This window comes from Xiphophorus hellerii, chromosome 16 (genome assembly GCF_003331165.1).
Source record: "Xiphophorus hellerii strain 12219 chromosome 16, Xiphophorus_hellerii-4.1, whole genome shotgun sequence".
NCBI classification, from domain to species: domain Eukaryota; kingdom Metazoa; phylum Chordata; class Actinopteri; order Cyprinodontiformes; family Poeciliidae; genus Xiphophorus; species Xiphophorus hellerii.
The window spans coordinates 4,192,189-4,211,637 of record NC_045687.1 but is presented as its reverse complement, the minus strand read 5'-3'; the positions used below and the strand labels follow the sequence as shown (position 1 = coordinate 4,211,637).

General features: G+C 35.5%; 1 protein-coding gene across 1 annotated transcript; it reads left to right on the top strand.

The window, feature by feature from the left end:
• Window positions 1-2,121: 2,121 nt before the first annotated feature.
• On the top strand, window positions 2,122-17,582 carry ppp1caa (protein phosphatase 1, catalytic subunit, alpha isozyme a). The gene is made up of 8 exons (XM_032586820.1): window positions 2,122-2,282; window positions 2,539-2,650; window positions 11,764-11,895; window positions 12,574-12,804; window positions 12,882-12,986; window positions 13,065-13,288; window positions 15,305-15,439; window positions 16,775-17,582. Exons 2-8 carry the CDS (start codon window positions 2,596-2,598, stop codon window positions 16,895-16,897), a joined length of 1,005 nt encoding a protein of 334 aa, XP_032442711.1. The 5' UTR covers window positions 2,122-2,282; window positions 2,539-2,595; the 3' UTR covers window positions 16,898-17,582.
• Window positions 17,583-19,449: the final 1,867 nt, after the last annotated feature.

The following is a 19,449-nucleotide window of genomic DNA, read 5'->3' as shown; positions in this document are numbered from 1 at the left end:
TGACAAAATCCATCCATCCATCATCTCCCATTTAATCCAGCTGTTAAAGTCTGCTTAATCACAAATCAGGTTTCTTTGCCCACATGCGACCCGATTCTGATCCAAAAAATCCAATTTGTTCCACTTCCATATGTGGAACTAATTCAGATACGTATCCGATTGTCTTCAAATCGTCTGCAGTCTGAATAATGTCACATTTAATCCGGCTTTTACGTCATTATGTGAATCATCATTCTGCACCAGAAGAAGCCGGACGGACGTAAAAAATGGCATAAAAAAAATCATAATCATGACATTATTAATGGAGTCCATCAGTGAAGCGCATCACATCACAGTCCCAAACTTAGACGCTGTTGCTAAACGTTGTGGCTATTAGTTGCACTTTTTTATTAGCTGTTTTTATCTTATCATTTCTTGACAGCGGCATTTATCATTACTTCTGTAAACAGAGCGCAGATTTGTGATGTTGACCTTCTTCTCCTGTGCATGCGAGTCGCTTTGGAGTCGTAAAAAACACAAAAATCTGACTGTCGTCACATAATTCAGTAGAATGAACAACACACACGAAAAAAATCTGATTTCAGACAAAACAAACAAGAAGTCGCACTTTAAACTAGAGCTTGAAAACTAAGTGTGCTCAATTTTTAACAGCACAAATGGCCCCCGGACCAAACTTTGGACACCCGTGGCTTAACGTAAACCTTGTGTCAGTTTGTGTTATAACATTTAAAGCGTTCACTATTACACTTCCTGGCTCATACAAACATATAAAGCACATAAATTTAAATGTAAAGTTGCTCAGTAAAGCATGAAAAAACTGAGAAAACGTGCAGATATCCATCTTGAAAGCCCAAGGAAGACTGAATGCATCCTGAAAGGCTTTTTTCACTGCAGCTTTCCTGTCGTTACACCAAAGTGAACTGCATAAGATATTATCATAAGAGTCAATCCAAGCCATAATGTAACCACAAGCTTGAGAGACTGAGTTGCACAGGCCTGGTAATCTGGTTCAGACGTGCTGGAACAAAAGTTGCAGGACAGTTGCTCTCGAGGAGTTGGTGACGTCTGATCTGCTGAGATTAGGCAAAAAGAATGTCCTAATATTTCTCTCTCTGGATGCATCAACCTTGTGAAATGTCAGAGCAGCAAAGAGCTGCTATATAAAATAACAGAAATGCCAAAATGTGTTTTTTTTACGTATGAGAGCAGATTATCTGTAATAACAGATTGTAAGCTTTAAATATCTTTGTGAGAGGTTATACTAATAGATGGAGTGTGCATAATTATGGTTTGTTTCATTAATATTTTAAATGTATAAATCATGTTTTTAAATATTATTTTACTTTATACAGGTGTTATTTTTTAAGAAATTTTTTTTCAGAGGATAACTAAAGCATTAAACTCAGATTTGTTCCATTTTTATTAGTTAAGCATTGTCTAATGCGAATGCAAATTGCATTTGGTTTCTTTCTAAATTGTATTGAGCCCTTTGAGATTGAAGAATTCAAAGTGAATTACCAATCCATAAATGATAATCTTGCAAGCTGGCTAGTTAAAGTACATTATATGGGTTAATTACACAGATGATCATGTGTTCAAGTTTTTTTTCTGCTTATTATGATGTTTTCCTACTTATACCTAGTGAAAATATTACATTTAACAGAAGAATATTACATCAGATCAATTTCTGTCCATTTTTTATTAGCATGCATTAATGACTATACGTTGTTTATGCTGACAAATACGGTGAAAAGATTTGGTCAGTCCAACTATTATTCATATTTAAAGCAAGTTTTTAAAACACATATTATACACTTTCAGACAACTTAAAATGAAATGAAATTGTTGGGTAAATAAAGTCTAGAGAAGTAAAAAAAAAACAATCAGGTGTGTTTTTAATAAATCATGAAATTCTGCAACTATCAGTTTTACCACTAGGTGGCGACGTTTAAAGGTTTTCATGAGCTCACCTTTGCAGCCGTTAAAAACTGCTGTGGGTGGAGTTTATTTTTAAGACAGACATAGCAAATAGCCAATCAGATGCAAAGGAATCGGTTTGAGTGACCAATCAGCGTCTGAGAAAGCTGGGAAGAGTTGGGTTTGATTCAGCCTCGTATGTCGCCGTAGACGCTCGGCTGAAACGGCCCTCTTTTAAAGTTCCTGGGGCCGAAGAGTGGAGCGACCTGGACAAAGCAGGAGAAAACCGGGCCAAGATTTTACCTTGTTAATAAAGAACTCATCGTTTTCCGTACCGGGAGGGCAGATACCGCTCTAGAGAAAAGGTTCGGGAACATTTTATTATCTTAATATGTTATTTCAGCGCTTAGCAGCCGCGGTACAGTTGTGCCGATGCTACTAAAAAAAAGTGTAGCTTATGCTACTTGGGTAGCAGCTTTAGCTCGGATTAGCTCATTGATTGTGCTCCTGTTGCTCGGTTTTGTCGGTGTCGTTTGCTTCTGAATGCGACCGACTACATCTGTAAAGCAAATTAATAACACTTGGTCCATCTTCTCTTGTTCTCTGTTTTGAATTTTAAAGAGGTGCGACGCATAAAACCGAGGTCTCACTTCCCGATAACGTCAGAAAATTCAGAAAATGGCGGAGCCGGACAAATTAAACATCGACTCTATTATTCAACGTCTTTTGGAAGGTAAGGGGAATCCAAACCAGTGTGAAGCTTTATTTTCTTTCGATGATGGTAAATTGTTTTTAGACCTTTACCCGGGAGATCGGTGCTGTGTGCGGTGAAGTAGCCTAGATTAGACCGGTTGGCAGACTCGTATTGGCAGGGTTGGATTTTGCCAGATCAAAGGTTGAGACTGAATCAGCTCTGCGTTTCATAGATTTATTTCTATTAAATAAATTTGTCCAGACAGTTCCCTTTTTATCACAGCCTATTCTCACTCTGTTTTCATTGGAGATGCATTTCGGTGGGCAAATTAAAAGAAATGCGTGACGTTACAGTGACGTATTGTGGATACATCACATTTTTTCCCCCCCTATTTTTATGAATCTGCTAAACTAGTTTTGTCTTGTAGAAAACGAAATCCTAACTGGAAGCGTAAATAATTGAATTTATTTATTTTGTGTAAATACTATAAACAAGACTAATGAAAATCATTGTATTAACTAACATGATCACTTTTTGCTCACATCCTCTTTAATTTGCTGCTTCTGGTGTAAATAGCTTTTCACATTCACAAAGAGAGCTATTGAAATATTTAATTTGAATCCTTGTAACCTATTGAAGCCCTAAGTTTAGATAAACAGGAATAAAGAACATTGCTAAAAATGGGAAGTTGAGGGAAAGAAAAAGGTTTAGTTCAAGGTTCACAAGCAACAGATTTGTGCTTCTAAAGATGCTCGTCACAATTAATCAATTAATCGCATGATAAATATAAATAATATTCTTTGAAAAGACATCAAAGCCCATTTTATTTATGGGTTTTTGGTGTGTGTGACTTTTATTTATTTTTATGTATTGTGTATGTTGTATTTTGGATATTTAAAATATCTTCCAGTTCCAGTATTAAGTGTTCTCTACAAAACTAAAGTTTATTGGGGTTTTTTGATAGGGTGAAATTCCAACATACTACTTGAAAACAGTCTTAAGATAACAATATTATCATTTATTGCAAAATTTACTTGAAAAATCTATCGTCCAGAAAAATTTGTAATCATGACAGGCCTACATATCACTTATATTTGTGTTGTTTTTCTCATAATAAGCCTAAACAAGAGTATTAGAAGTCCACGCTGTTGGTTTAAGTTTTTTGACTAGGAAGAGGAATCATTATTTGACCTGTCAGATTGTGATCTCTAGCTTTTTGATGCGTCTGTGATGTTTTACTGCTGGAGTTGGTGTTTATATTTGTAGAAACAAAACTTGTGCTGATCAAACTTAAACTTCCCCCGATTCAGGAAGTGGTAAAAACATTCTGCAAAAATGTGTCACACATTCAGAAAGCATGATCACTAATTTCCATGTATTGTGAAAATCTGCACCACACGTTAGTTTTATGCTTTTAGGAATAAACAGTTTGTTTTTTCCCCACGCTGTTAATCTTTCAACTCAGGTTTTACATTTAGAGGAAAAGTTTAGAGTCAAACTAGTGCAGTAAAACACCTCCGTAGTGCTTGTGGACCATAAATTGGCTGCTAATTACTGCAATTTTCAGACTTTTTCCAAAGCTTAATACTTCACCAGACGTATCGGCTTAAGTGATTTATCGTTTCATATGCAAGATGTGAAACAAAAAGCTGCAGTTTGTTCATGCGTGAGTGGATACACAACAAGGACACAGCCTAACAACTCACTGTTATCACTGAGAAAACAGCAGAATCACCGTCGGCTCACGGCGACTGCAGGTGTGTTTTCTGGTGTTTGTTTATGCCACATAACTGGGAGCCAGCAGAGCATAAACATGATGTACGTCTGCTCTGAAGGAGCGTTTGAAAGGAAACAGCTGACTAACTCTTCCAGCACTTTGTCCTTTTCAGAATCATCTCCTCAGGTTTTTGTTTAGTGTGAAGTTTTGGGTGGAGAGATTTAAGTTTTCTAAAAGAAGCTTGGAAACCCATTATTATGTTGCATTGTTCAGGGAAACTAGTTCAATGAAATTGTTCCTGCAAAGTAATTCAGATTTTTTTTTTATTTCTGTGGACACACGATAAAAAGTTTTGCTGGATGATAAATTGTCCATAAATTATTATAATAAATGATAATAATGTTATCTTGAGTTTTAAATCACATGATAAAATAAAACAAGCTCAATTATTTCTATTTGCATGATTTATAATTTTTCCCTTTTCTCTCTTTCTACAAAAACTAGATGATAAAGCTCTTAAATCTGGGGATTTGGTCTCAGCCTTTTTTAAAGAGTAATTTTGTTGATTTATTTTTGGATATTTAAAATGTCTTCCAGTTCCAGTGTTAAATGTTCATTAGAATTGAAAGTTTTTGGATCTTTGAGAATGAGTTCTGGCATTATTATGCCATTAAATTACTTATTATTTTATCATTTACTGTAATAACTTCAGGGACTATTTTTTTTGTCCAGTAAAATTTGTTATGGTAACAGACCTAATTGAGACCATTTTTGATTATCTGAACGTCTGCAGTTAGCAATAGTTGCCCCTTTGTTGCCAACTCTGTAGCTTTCTTGCTACATTTAGCAACATTTCAGATTAAAAAAAATGGTATTGGCCAAAATTAGATTCAGTAGGTCAGACTCTTTAAAGATCGGGGATCGGCCAGAAAACTGCAATCTGAGCATCCCTATTATATCTCTACACATGGGGCTACCACTGTTTGTTTCTCCTTCCACTCAATTTTCTATAAAAATGCTTTGTTGCGGCCAGCTCCTTTAGCAGTGACGTTTTGTGGTCTACCTTTTTCTCTGGAACGTCGTCATTAGTTTTCTTCCTTACAGCTTTATTGACTAAACTGGGGGAGGAAAAGATGGATTTCTGCAATAAAACTGAATATGTGCTCTTTAATTATCTAAAGAACTTAATTCAGAGTTTTTGTGAGCTGAAAAATTAAAAATCTGTTAATTATTCTTTAAATGTTTTTACAAAAGTTAACAGTTTTCTTCCCCATTAGTGTGCGTCCTCCACCTGTGTGTGTCCCTTTAATTGGGTCAGAACCCGAGCTCATTGGCTGGTTCTGTTTGCACCGTTCTTCCAGAACAAACAGCAGCAGGTCTGATTCCTCCCCAATGAGCACGGCCTCTCCAAAGGCCAAAGTCTCCAAAAGTATTTACTTTAAGTTAAACAAAGTTTGGGACGCTGATATGGTATTATCATTTTATTTTTTAACAAACGATACCTTAGGGCACAAGGGTCAAACTCCAGTCCTCAAGGTCCTGCAGTTTTTAGATGTGCCACAGGTACAAAACACTGGAATGAAATAGTTTAATTCTTCTTCTTCTTCTTGTGTAGATCAGTTCTCCAGAGCCTTAATGACCTAATTATTCTATTCAGGTGTGGCGCAACAGAGGCACATCTAAAAGTTGCAGGACAGCGGCCCTCGAGGACTGGAGTTTGACACCCTGCCTTAGAGAAAAGAACTGCTGAAAAGCCATGAAGGAAAAACATAATTCATTAATTTAATCCATTGATGGCTGATTTCTGTTTCCCTTTTGTTCGACGTTTGAAGCTGCAGCTGCCTGCAGGTTTTAATATGCAAATTTTATACGACAGGTAAAATAAATTTCCCTACATCCTATTTTAATATATATTGGTGTAAATAATTTGAATGTCTGAGTCCAATTTGAGTAAAAAACACCAGAAATCCAATGTTTCATTTTGCACTCAGACACAAGACTAAACTTTTTATGTATTTCTAGGTAAGTCCAGTAATATTTCACACTGAATACGTATGACTTTGTGTTTGTAAATGTTTAAGAAGAGCTCAGTTTTATTTAGTTTTTTTATCATACAATTTATAGATTTCTACAAAAAAGTTTTTGTTGTAAAATGCAAGAAATGAGCTTTTATTTTAAAAAAAACGATCTAAATAATTTTTTGAAGAAATAGTCAAATATTCAAAGATTTATGATAACAAATAACTAGCGGCAGCCATAGAAATAATTTAAGTTGGGTAAAGAAAATATTCACACTTGGTGCCTTTTTTATTATTACAACTTTTTTTAAAGCTTTTTCAGAAAAAGCTGTTGGTATAAAAATAGTTTTGTTTTGCTCTTCCACAGGAAAGTGGTTGGTTTGGTGAGTCAAGTTCCTTTTATTTATGTAACACAAATATCAGTCAGATCTATTTTATCTGGACCTAAACTGGTTTAACTTTTTAGCCTTGCTGAGATTTAGGCAGTGAGAAACCTTAAATCTGGAAACATCAGCAGAGAAAAATACTTGAGTTTAAAAATAATTTAAGTCAACTAATTTTATACTAAGGAGAGATGCTGCAAGTTTATTTATTCTTCTAACTCATTAAAAATTTGTTTAGAAGCATAAATTAAAGTTAGTTTTATGTTTATGGACGATTAGAGGACAGTAGAATATGAAACTGTTTTATTCCGACTGTAGATTCAGGATTTCAGGCTCTTTATCTCTTTTTAGTTCATTGAAAATGTTCATTTAATCACTTCCAGATTTTATGGTTACGGTTTCCACTCATCATTAATAAAATCTTAAATCAAGGCCTTAAAATGTCTTGAATTCATAATTTAAAAAAATGTGAATGAGCCTTAAATCTTTTAATTGTAGGTCTTAAATGTCTTGTTTTCTGGACTATTTAATAGTGGATATTCTGTTTTTTATTCTTACGGGACGTTTCCCACAGAAAAGTTTGAGTTGCACAGACACACCAAGGTGGTTGAGGCTACCGCTAACTAGATGCTAATATAGCCTAGCTAGCTTTTTGCCATCTTAAGTGCAAATTTATCATTGTTTGGCTTCATTTAATACATTTTTATCATGATATAGGCCTTATATTTTGTTCATAATGGTCTTCAAAAGGTCTTGAACCTGAGCTGGTGAAACCTTGTTTTTAGAAAACACTTTTCACATTAATATCGTCTTAAAAACTCATTTTTAAAATGTTTTTGTACTCTTCAACACATTATTTTATCAGTTACTTATTGTTAAACCACGAACTGGTTAGGCTAGTTGCAATAAATTAATTAATTGCATGATAAATTAAAACAAGCTCAATAATTTACATTTTTATGATTTATTGTTTTTCTCTTTCTACCAGAAACTGGATGATGAAAGTCTTCAGTTTGGTAAAAGTTAATCCTTTTTTTAAAGGGCAGTTTTGTTTACAGAGACTTCATGATTCATTTTATTTGTTGTTTTTTTTGTTTTATTTATTTATTTTTCTATATTTAAAATGTTGTCCAGTTCCAGAGTTAAATGTTCGTTAGTGTTTAAAGTTCATTCATCTTTGGGAGTTTGTTCTTGCATTATTATACCTTTATTACCACTGTATTACTCAGAAATGGTCTCAAAACAACAACATTGTTTATCTTAACTTTGAGAACAATTTATCACCCAGTAACATTTGTTATCCTGACAGGTCTGGTTATAGCTTCAGCTTTTCACACTAATATCATCTAAAAGCTCATATTTTGATGTTTTTATGCTCTTCAACATGTTATTCTATCAGTTTATTTGTTGTTTTGGGGTCAGATGGTAACGTTCTGCGTTCTCCCAGACTGTAATGAAACGCAGTTCTGTGTTTGTTTACCTTCTAATGAAGGCGCTGGTCGGGATCGTTCGGTTCTGAAATCGCCTGCTGGGAGTTTGACTTTGACTGCAGGACATGCTGGAGTGTTTGTCCATGGATTGTTGTACTTGGACCGTGATAAGATTGTCTGCCAAGCACAGGAGAAAACAAACAGGGCTGATAGTGGCAGTATTTATATCCTGTTATGTAACACTTGGTTCTTTTTTTTTTACCCCCGTTGGTGCTTCTGCTTTTATTGTTGGGTCAAACTCCTCGGCAATATCGATCCAAACTTCCAGATAATGAAGGAACGACACGCCTGCTGCAGCTGCTGCTGAATTGCAGCATTGATAGATGTTTTATTTCCATCAGCTTCCTGTTTGCTGGACCAAACCAATTAAACCTGTTTGGATAATTAGCAGAAACAATCGGATTAGCTGCTCAGATCTGAAGTGAAGCAAACTGATTGAGTGCCGCGGCTGTTTGTGGCCCGGTTACCGACCGCGGTTTTCCTGTTGCACTGCAGCAGCGTTTTGTTTTCAGAGTGTGTTAAAGCCTTTTGTGAACCCCTCGCTGTCGCCCACTGACTCTGAGGCTAACTTTGGAGTAAGCTCTGTCAGGGATTAGCCTGTGGTAATCCCGCTTTAAAGCAACAAGCAGCAGGCTGGTATTTATATCCACTTTTCCCTGCCTTTTCCGTCACTTTGCCGTCCTTCTGCCTCCACTTGGTGATTCCTGCTCTGTTATAAATACAGCTTCACGTTTAAAACTTAGCTTTAGTATTTACCATATTTTTAGTGATGCATTTACTAATTTTAACCTGATTTATTTCCCTTTTTTTGGCTTATCTATTGATACAAGTGTTGACTTTCTGTTTAGATGTTTTTACAAGATGTAGAAAATATAAAATCGTCTTATATGTTGCTACTGAGAATAGATATTTCTAATTGTAATAAAACTACAACCACTAGGCCTGTTGCATGAAGTCAGTTGAGTTTGTTTTTCCATTTGCATAGTTTATTGTTTCCATTTCTACTTAAGCTGGATGATAAAAGTCTTCATTCTGGTCTCAATTAGCCGTTTTGTTGAAAGACAATTTTGTTTAGCGACTAAATAATTAATTTTATTTGTTGTATTTTTTATTTATTTTGAATATTTGAAATGTCTTCCAGCTCCAGCGTTAAATGTTGATTGAAATGTAAAGTTTATTGATCTTTGAGACAGTTTTCTTGCATTATTATGCCTTTATTACCATTGTACTATTTGAAAAATAGTCTTAAAACAGCAATATTATTTATCGCAATAACATCAGGGTAGATTTATTGTGACTGACCTAAACAACCTTGCATTTCTGAGGTGTATGTGGTATCTACAGTACATTAGGTTAAATATATCCTGTGGGCCATAAATTGTCTGTTTTTGGTAAACTTTTATCTTATGTTTTTTAATTGACGAAACAGAATATCAAATGCTTCATGGCAGAAATAAACAAGAAGCAAACAGATTTTCAGCAAACGGTTCCAAGTCTGTAACTGTATTTTAGACTTTATTGCCGCTTAATGCAGAATATTTTAAAAAACATTTTACCTTTGCAACTCACAAAGGTAAGAAACTTTAAGCCTAAAACATTTGACAATGATTGAACCGATGAACCATTATTATTATTAAAATAATTGACAACTAATTCAATGATTAACTGAAGTAAACAGACTCAAAAAAGGTGATTTAATGAGTTTATCATGCTCAAAGCTCTAATCAAACCAAAACTGTACTTATAATCTAAACATTTAAGTAAAAAAGCATATTCTAAAGAACTGCTGTTGTTTGTCTAAAACTTTTAATGTGTTTGTAAGATTGCAGCTTATGTATGTAAATGAAAAATCTGCAGAATCTTCAGAATAATCAAGAGTAATTGAGTACAAAAATCCGACTCTCAATAAAGATCTGTTGTAAAATGTGTTGCCTTGGTAACCGCCCCTGCAGTAAAAACAATAAAAGCATCTTAATGTCAACCTGAGTGGCATTAAATATTTAAATATTGTATTTAAATATTTAGTCTTTCTGCTTACAAGATCATCTACCTGCTGTTGGCTGTTTGACTTGTTATTGGAAACCATTTTTTCCTAAATGTATTTAAATCTTAAAAAGCGTTTGTTACATTTTAGGTTTTGGTTTCAGTTTTACTGTCAAAACGTTTGATTTTTAAAGATAAAACTTGAGTTTAGATGGATAAAATGATGCAGAAAAATGGGCCCATGCTACTAACTCCTCTCTTATAATACCTAAAAGACATTTTAATAATAGTGAGCTCTTTTTTTAATATTATTTTTACATCCCTAGAAAACATTTGAAGATGTTGTTTTATTCTCATCATTTATTTAATTTTTCCCAGGAGAAAGAAAAAGCTTTTATCGTTTCTTAATCGGGCAAAATAAATTTTGCTGGACGATGATGAATTATCCCTGACGTTATTGCGATAAATAATCAGATTGTTGTTTTGGGACCATTTTCAATTAATATAATTGTAATAAAGACAATAACAGATTCTCAAAGTTTTACTTTTACATTAAAATGAACATTTAACACTGGAACTGGAAAACATTTTAAACATTCACGAAACAGAAACAACAAAAATAAATTAGGAAGTCTCTGTAAACAAAATTATTTTTAAAAATTGGCTAGTCTAGACCAAATAACTAGAGAGAAAAGAGAAAAAAATGATCAATCATAGAAATGGAAATCATTAAGTTTGGACTTTTTAAAAAATCTGTTTGGGTTTGTTGGGCTCTCCTTTAGTTCACGGCTGCATATTGATTGCACCATTATTGATTCAGTCATTGATACGAACTGACCCGACTCCAAACCGCTGCAGCTTCAGGGCGCAAACATTTTGCACTTTTACACGCCTGGTTTTCATGTGACGCAGCTGAAAACGTGTTTAGATCAGAAGTGGTTAAAATCCTGGGAAATGACAGTTTCTGTGTCCATCATGGCGGTGTGCTTTCCCTCTTCGGTGTGTGTGGTACGTGTGAAAACGCATGATAAGCAGACACTCGATAAACCTGCTGAATTCCTGAGATAACGCGAGCGAACGAGGCGAGGACGGAATGTGCGCTTACTGTGAGATACACGGGATTTAAGTTTATTACAACCAAACTAACTCTGCTTCATGCAATCACACAGAAAAGCTTCTAATAATGCCGGAAACGTCAGACTAAAGAGGAAGTGGTTTCACATGTTCGGCTTTAACAGAGCGACCTCATTTAAAAGACATTTTCCATATATCAGGGTTTTCTCTTTGCCAAAGTCTTCTCGTTTCCAGAATACGTGTAAAGAGGAAAGAAGAAGCGAGTACCTGTGGAAACTGCTGCAAGTCTGAACTGCTAACAGAATTTGACAGCATTTGGCTGGTGGGAGGTGTTAGCTGTCCAGTCTGGTGGTCTGCTGCACAATCCAAGCATCACATTTTAATGCTGAATGTCAATCTTTGTTTGGCCTCCTTTAAGGCTCACAGTACACGCTTGTCCTGATGTTTCCCCCATAAATGATCTTATTGATTTTTTTTCTTGTCGCAGTGAAAGGCTCCCGGCCGGGGAAGAACGTCCAGCTGACGGAGAACGAGATCCGTGGCCTTTGCCTCAAATCCAGGGAAATCTTCCTGAGTCAGCCAATCCTGCTCGAATTAGAGGCTCCTTTAAAAATATGTGGTGAGTTTTAGTTTCATCAGTCTTATCAGATGGTTTACAGCAGCAAAAAAAAACTCATTTTAAAACAACAAAATATTCTTTCTTTTTTTTTACCTACTTAACAATAAACAAAGCGTGAGCTATTTTTATTAAACAAATAAAGTATTTTATCTAAGAAATTCAACTGGTTTTTCCTTGTTAAATGAAAGGTATCCAGTTTTAGTTTTATTTTCTGCTCGATTTGAAGAAAAATTAAAAAAATATTTTGTTTATTTTCAGTGACTAAAAACAGGATCCAGGTCAGTCTTTATTTGAAAACACTTGCTGTACTTAGCCAAGTCTTAATACAGTAATTAAATAGGGAAATTCTTGAAAATGCTTGAATTTCATTCTAAGATTTTCAAGGTTTGGAAAGTGTTGTGATTTCTGCATAAAATCCTTGAATATTTTTGATTTTCCAACACAGTTTGGTAATAAAAGCTTAAATTAACATTTGAAACCAGATATTTTTTCCCTCCTGTTTTGTCCTAATTTATTCCTAAATTTTTCAACACTCTTGGGTTACAGCGTTGCAAAATCAAATTAAATGGAAAACAACTCGTAATAAACCAGAAAATGTGTTAAAATAAGGTTGATTTAGCTGTAAATGCTGCATGTTGAGGCAGTTTGACGTCTGTGTGCCTCTGCTGCCCCCTGCAGGCGATGTCCATGGTCAGTACTACGACCTGCTCCGACTCTTTGAATACGGAGGCTTCCCTCCAGAGAGCAACTACCTGTTTCTGGGCGACTACGTGGACAGAGGGAAGCAGTCGCTGGAGACCATCTGTCTGCTTCTAGCCTATAAGATCAAATACCCCGAGAACTTTTTCCTGCTGCGCGGAAACCACGAGTGCGCCTCCATTAACCGAATCTACGGCTTTTATGATGAGTGTGAGTACCACTTAGTGACTTCAGTGGCGTTGAGATGTGAAGGAGCTGCTGCATGTTTATGCTTTCTTTGCTTCCAGGTAAGCGACGGTATAACATCAAGCTGTGGAAAACCTTCACAGACTGCTTCAACTGTTTACCTGTGGCTGCTATTGTAGATGAGAAGATATTCTGCTGTCATGGAGGTAGGCCTGGTTCTCCTGTTACTCTTTTAAAAAAGAAAAGATGAAAAAGAGTGAAACAGTTTTTTATTTTTCCTCCAGGTTTGTCTCCGGACCTGCAGTCGATGGAGCAGATCCGCAGAGTCATGCGGCCCACAGACGTTCCGGACCAAGGCTTGCTGTGCGACCTGCTGTGGGCCGACCCGGACAAAGACGTGCTGGGCTGGGGCGAGAACGACCGCGGCGTCTCCTTCACATTTGGGGCGGATGTGGTGGCCAAATTTTTGCACAAACATGACATGGACCTAATATGCAGGGCACATCAGGTAGATTTTAAATGTTTTATCATAATGTGCTGTTCTGTTTAGACACAGGATAGAAAAAATGCACCAGGATGTATGGAATATATTTAATTTATCTCATGTCCCAATTTAAATTTGGGTCCATTTTGCATTTTTGTAAAGCTGATTGCAGTTTTTGTTGTTGTTTTTTTTTCTTCTGTGACCTTCATGGTCATCTTTAAATATTTTCTATCAGAAGCAGAGAAAACATCATGAAGGCTGGAGATTTAAAATATTTTTAAACAAACAAAATTATTAAAGAATTTACATTTTAGGATTTAAAGTGTTCAGCTTACTATATTTGTGATTATTTTTTACATGACCTAATGTGCCGGGTACATCAAGTAGATCTTTAAATGTTTTCTTTTTTTAGTGATTTTCTCTTTGGTTTTTGTAAATAGACCCAATAGGTAACATGTATCAGAACTCCTGTAAAACTCCATAAACTCTGGAATTTGGGCATTTCCATGTATAAAAATCAAATTATATTATTTAATATTTTCTATCCAATATTCAAACATTTGATTGATCTCCTGTTTTTGTAAAGCTGTTCCTTTAAAAACTATAAAAAGATACAAGTACAGCGTTCAAAATGTCTTCCTTATGGCCTTCAGGGCATAAGCAGTCTTTAAATATTTTATACCAGTAACAACAACACAAAAACAGAATTTTTTTAAACAAAATTATTAAGAGAGTTCACATTTTAGGCTTTAAAGAGAACCTGTTATGCAAAATTAAAATTGTGCATGTTTTTGTACTTCCATTTAAGATTCCAAAAAGCAATTGAGCAAAAAAAAAAAAAAAACACCCATCCAGTTTTTGGCAATAAGTTCATGTTTTTTGGTGTCTGGAAAACGAGCCGTTTCAAAAACCTCTCCATCATTAAGTCACACTGCGCCGTTACCTAGCAACCCAAGCTGAGCTCCAGCATGGTTGGTCAGCTGGTGTTACTGCTGCACAATGTCTGCTGGAAAAGACGAGTTTTTTTGTTGTTGACTTACCATCCAGACACCACTTGTTGGATTATTGCCAGATGTGCAGGAGTCTCCACTTCTGCTTTTCAAAGATGTACAGTTGTATAATTGTCCATCTGTTTGCAGCCATTTTAAACATGCGAGTATAAACATTGAGATGGGGGGCGTGGCCAGCAGCAGCTTATTTGGACTTAAAGTAATAAAAAGCCCTGATATCTTTTCAAACCTGTTCAGCAAAACATCGTAGGTCACCTTCAAGGTGCTTTGCTTCCAATGTTTGTGATTAGTTTGTGTATTTCATAGAGAATGTTGATTCTTACCTTTTACCTCTTACTTTTCCAAACGTGGGAGAAACGTCTTGTTAAAAGTAAAATAATCTGACTGTGGAACTAGAAGTTTATCCATCAATATTAAGAAATTATTTACTTGAAACAAGCTCCTATTTCTTGCTGAAAAGTTACTTGTAAGTTAATTTTATCTTATTTAAATTTGCATTAGAAACAAGACCAAAAATACTTTGTAAAATTTTATGTGCATCAGAGCAGAGTTAATGTTCAAATTGTCCATTATTGGTTTCAGGCAAAAATGAGCTGGATATTTCTTCCTGCAACTTCCTTACAGTCTCTGGTTTTTATATGTTACACTCCCAAACCCGAATGATGTAGAAATATCTAAAAGAACTCTCTAAAATCCAGAAATATTAAGTTTTATAGAAAGGAGCACTGATTAGGAACTTTGTGTTCCCAAGGCTTTCCTCCTCGGAGTGATGGATGGTGAAAGCGTGTGTGTAATATTTGAATTTGATGGCGTAAGCGAGGCATAATTAAGTTGTGGTTGTAAACGTGGCGACACAGAAACCTCTTGTGTTCCTGCATGCTTCTACTCATTGAAGAGCTGACGGGATTAAAAGGTTCTTACTAGTTTATGATCAGCAGTAATTTTCTAAAACTTCCCGTCTTCCTGATGCCACTTCTGATTCCTCCTTTTCTGTTCGCCTCGGTTTAACTCTGGTTTTCTCTCGCCTAAGGTGGTTGAAGACGGTTATGAGTTTTTCGCAAAGAGGCAACTCGTCACTCTTTTCTCAGCTCCCAACTACTGTGGAGAGTTTGACAACGCTGGTGCCATGATGAGTGTGGATGAGACGCTCATGTGCTCCTTCCAGGTAAAGCAGAAAGTCTAATGCTCGATCATTTCTTTAATATTTGCTCCCAAGCAGACGGATTTACTTTAGCTTCAAGTGTTCTGCATCACTTATTCCGCTTGTTCTCTGTTCTCTTCTTTCATCATTTTTGAGTTGATCTATTCAGACCTTTAGAAAGCCAAATGTTGATCAATACAACACTGAATATTTAGTGTTTTCACATCTGATAATCTGGTAGAATCGTTTTGATTGAGGACCAGAGTTGTGACATTTGCTACATTTTCAGCTGCTGCAGTTCTCTTTCACAATGTTCTGTGTCAAACCAAACCAAACCCTTTGAGAAATCTGTTCCCCTCCTCACCTGTAGGGGCGCTATGCTAAGAACCTTTTAAAGAAATCACACAAAAGCCTCTGAAGAAGACACTGAGTTCAACTTCCTTCTTTATGAAATGTAAACAAAAATGGAGTAACATCAGATTTTAGTTGTAGAATTTCTCTATACTTCCTGCAGTCTCTGGTTCAGGTTGGCATCAAACAGAGTTCACTTGAACTGAACCGAGACCGAGGTTTGCAGGTGGACCAGAGTTTGCTTTTTTAATCCGCATCAGAGTTTAATTACGCAGGAAGTGGACTACAGCGTAGGGCATTCTGGGTAAATAAAACCAAAATAAATGTGAGTCTAACGCGAGCAGGAGAAATGTCTTTTGGTATTTTACCAAAAACAGAATCGCTAAAATCTAACACTACTCCATTTTTGTTTACATTTCATGCTGAAAGAAGTTGCGCTCAGCATCTTCTTCAGAGGGTTTTGTGTCGTTTCCTTCGGTGGTTCTTGGTGCAGCGCCCCCTCAGGCGAAGGAGGGAACAGATTGCTCAAAGGATTTGGTTTGTTTGACATTGCAGTGCGAAACGTAGCAGCTGGAAATGTAATATTCTAATTTTAAATGTCATGTTCTTATTAGCTGTAAGTGGAAAATCATCATATGTAGTAAAAAATAAAACATCCATCTTTGTGTAATTAATTTGTGTTTTCAATAATTTTCTAATTTATTAAATGGCTTTCCTCTCCATATCATGTAAACATTTGCATATTTTATGTGTTTTATGTCAAAAAGGAAAATGTTGCATCAGCTAAAGCTCACTAATGAAAGAAGTTTGAAGCTGATGCATCAAATTTTTTTGTAGGAGTTCCTTATAATCTCACAAATTTAATATAAATAACTTAACACTTGAGGGAGTGTTGAAGTTTTTAAAACGAACTCTGGATCTGGAAAATGATTAAGAAAACATTTAAAAGTTATTCACTGTGCCGTCTCTGCTGGTTTAATTAAAGATTTTATTTTTTCTGTTTTGTAGATTTTGAAGCCAGCAGATAAGAAATTGTATCCTTACGGCGGCGGAGGAGGAGGAGGTGTGGGACTGGGAAGACCCGTCACTCCTCCACGGAACGCAGCCAAGGCCGGCAAGGCCAAGAAATAACACGCGCTGACTTCCTCTTCCTACGATTCACCACCCTTCGTCGTTCCAACACCTTTTTTTATCATTTCTTCCTTCCTCTCTACCTCCCAAACTTGTCCCCTTCGTCGGCACTGAACAGCAACAAAGACAACCAGGGTTCAGTCGGGTTTTTCTCTCTGAATGAAACACTTTTTGAACGTTTATTTTGCTTTTTGTGTTGTATTTGTGTGGATATGTGAGCGAATGATCCAGAGAAAGTTGCTGTATTCACCATGTACTTTTCCCACCTTTCATGTTTTCCTGTTTTTTATGTAAAGAAGAGTTGTTTTTTGCCTGTTTATCATGTAAATCATACTTGGCTGCAGGGCAGAGCGGATGGGGGCCATGAAGAAGAGAGCTTTGGCTGTTTATGTTGAGGTCTGGCACTGTTTAATGCTAAACGTGAGCTTTTGTACATTAGCTGTGAGGGAAAGGGGTGGAGATCACAGGTGGGTATAAGGTGAATTCACTAGATTTATTTTTCTTCTTCCATTTTCAGAACCAATCATGTGAGATCACGACCATGGATGTGATATAGAGGCTTGTTTTTGTAGATAACTGACACCAGAATGGTTTTTATTTTATTTTTATTTTTTTCTCTCTCCTTGTTTTTAGTTCACTCGAAGCTAAAGATGAATAAAAGTAACCTTTAATTTGAAGTACATCATCATGCTCATCACTTATTTGTCAGTGGCTGCTTTTCATTTGTCGTGACTTTTAAACTAAAAAATATCTTAAGAGGTAAAATAACTGATAATTATGATTATTTTTTGCTCTGGATTCTGAACAGGTTTTGACTAGAGCTGGGCGATGTGGCTTAAATATAATTTTAAAATTCATTTTAGATTTTGATCAATTTCTTTTCTCACTTCCCTTTCTAAAAAATAAATTATAAATGACAGAATATTTTCAAAAAGTGGCTTTTATTTCAATCATACCTTCTGTGATCTGTCGGAGAATCAGGGTCAAGCTACGAGAATGTTTAATTACAAGGATATAATAAGATAGGCATAATATTAGCAGAAAAAGATGGAATTTGACCAGAAAAAAACATCTTAAATTTATCAGGAAAAAAAAACTTGTTTAAAAAAAGATTACCAGGATTTTTAGTTGGTTTTCTTCAAAATAGTAGTTTGCATGAACATTTCAAAACTACTGATTGCAGCCTGGCTCTAGTGCTCCATTTGTAAAGTTGACCTGAATTCCAAATAAACTGCTTTAACATACACTTAACAAGATGGCTGCTAAAGGAGTGAATTGGTGAAAAAGAAATGTAGATTTTCCACAAATTAAACCTTTAAAACAAAATAAAACCCATTTATCGCCCAGCCCTAGTTGATCTATAATTTTCATAGTTTTTGTTTTAAGTTTTGGTTTTTTTTTAATTTCATTTATGTTGTCATCAGATCCAAAGCTAATCAGAACATCTCGCACAAACAAGCACACCTCCACATTAAACTGGGAACGTGAGGCGTTCATGAGTCCTTTAAACTTTTCAGCGTGAGTGAAATATTATATATTTAAAATAAATGTATAGGCTTATTCTAGCTTAAAGTTAGCCTGGTTAAAAATCGGCCTCTTCTACCCTTTGCTTCGTATTGAGGGTCTTTAAATTTTACCCAGTTGCTAATGTTCGCCCGTAAGGTATGTAATGCGCGAGTTCGACGCAATGAAGCTTACCGGAAATGACGTGCGCTGTAAACTATCCTTCACTTCGAAAAGAGAAGTGTCCAGCCAAACAAAATGGCTTTTAATGCTAATTATTTGGAAGTGTGGCTAACACGGACGGAACGGCTTTTTTCTCTTCCTTCCGCTGCTGCCGTTGCTAAAACTACAGTCAGACTACAGTTATAAAACGGCGCGGAAAATGACGTCATAGTTCAACTTTGACCGGAGCGGGCTTGCTAGGCTAGCTTAAAGTTACAAGCAAAGCGAGCGCTTCTTCATTTTTTAGCTTTTAAAAACGCGTCTGTGCTTGTTTTAAAATAATAATGATAATTTTTTTAAAAAACATAGAAAATGACTGAATGCTTCTGACTGCGTTCCCAGTTTCGTGTGTCCTAACTGTGGGAAAAGAGCCATAAAAAGAATAAAATTTAATGTCAAATTATTCCAATCAACTGTGAGCCCTGGATATTATGGGGTAGCGTTTCTAAAGTTACACAGTAAAAAATTAACGGCTGTAATTTGGTTTAGTTAGCCTGACACAAAGGAAAAAATGTGTTAATTTTTTTTAAGTTATATTTTCACCATGTCATTTATACATTTATAGATTTACTTATTTCATCAGCTAATATATAACTTCTAAATTAAGTATTTAGTTGGCAATGTAAATATTTAGCTCGGAAAATAAATATTTAGTTTGAAAATTAAATATTTTGCTTGAAACATTTTTTTAAACTAAATATTTAGTTACCAAACTAAGTATTTAATTTGGACTAGATATTTAGTTTGAAAGCAAAATATTTAGCTTAAACTTAAGCATTTAGATGGGAACTAAATATTTAGCTTGTTTAATTTATAATCTAAATAGT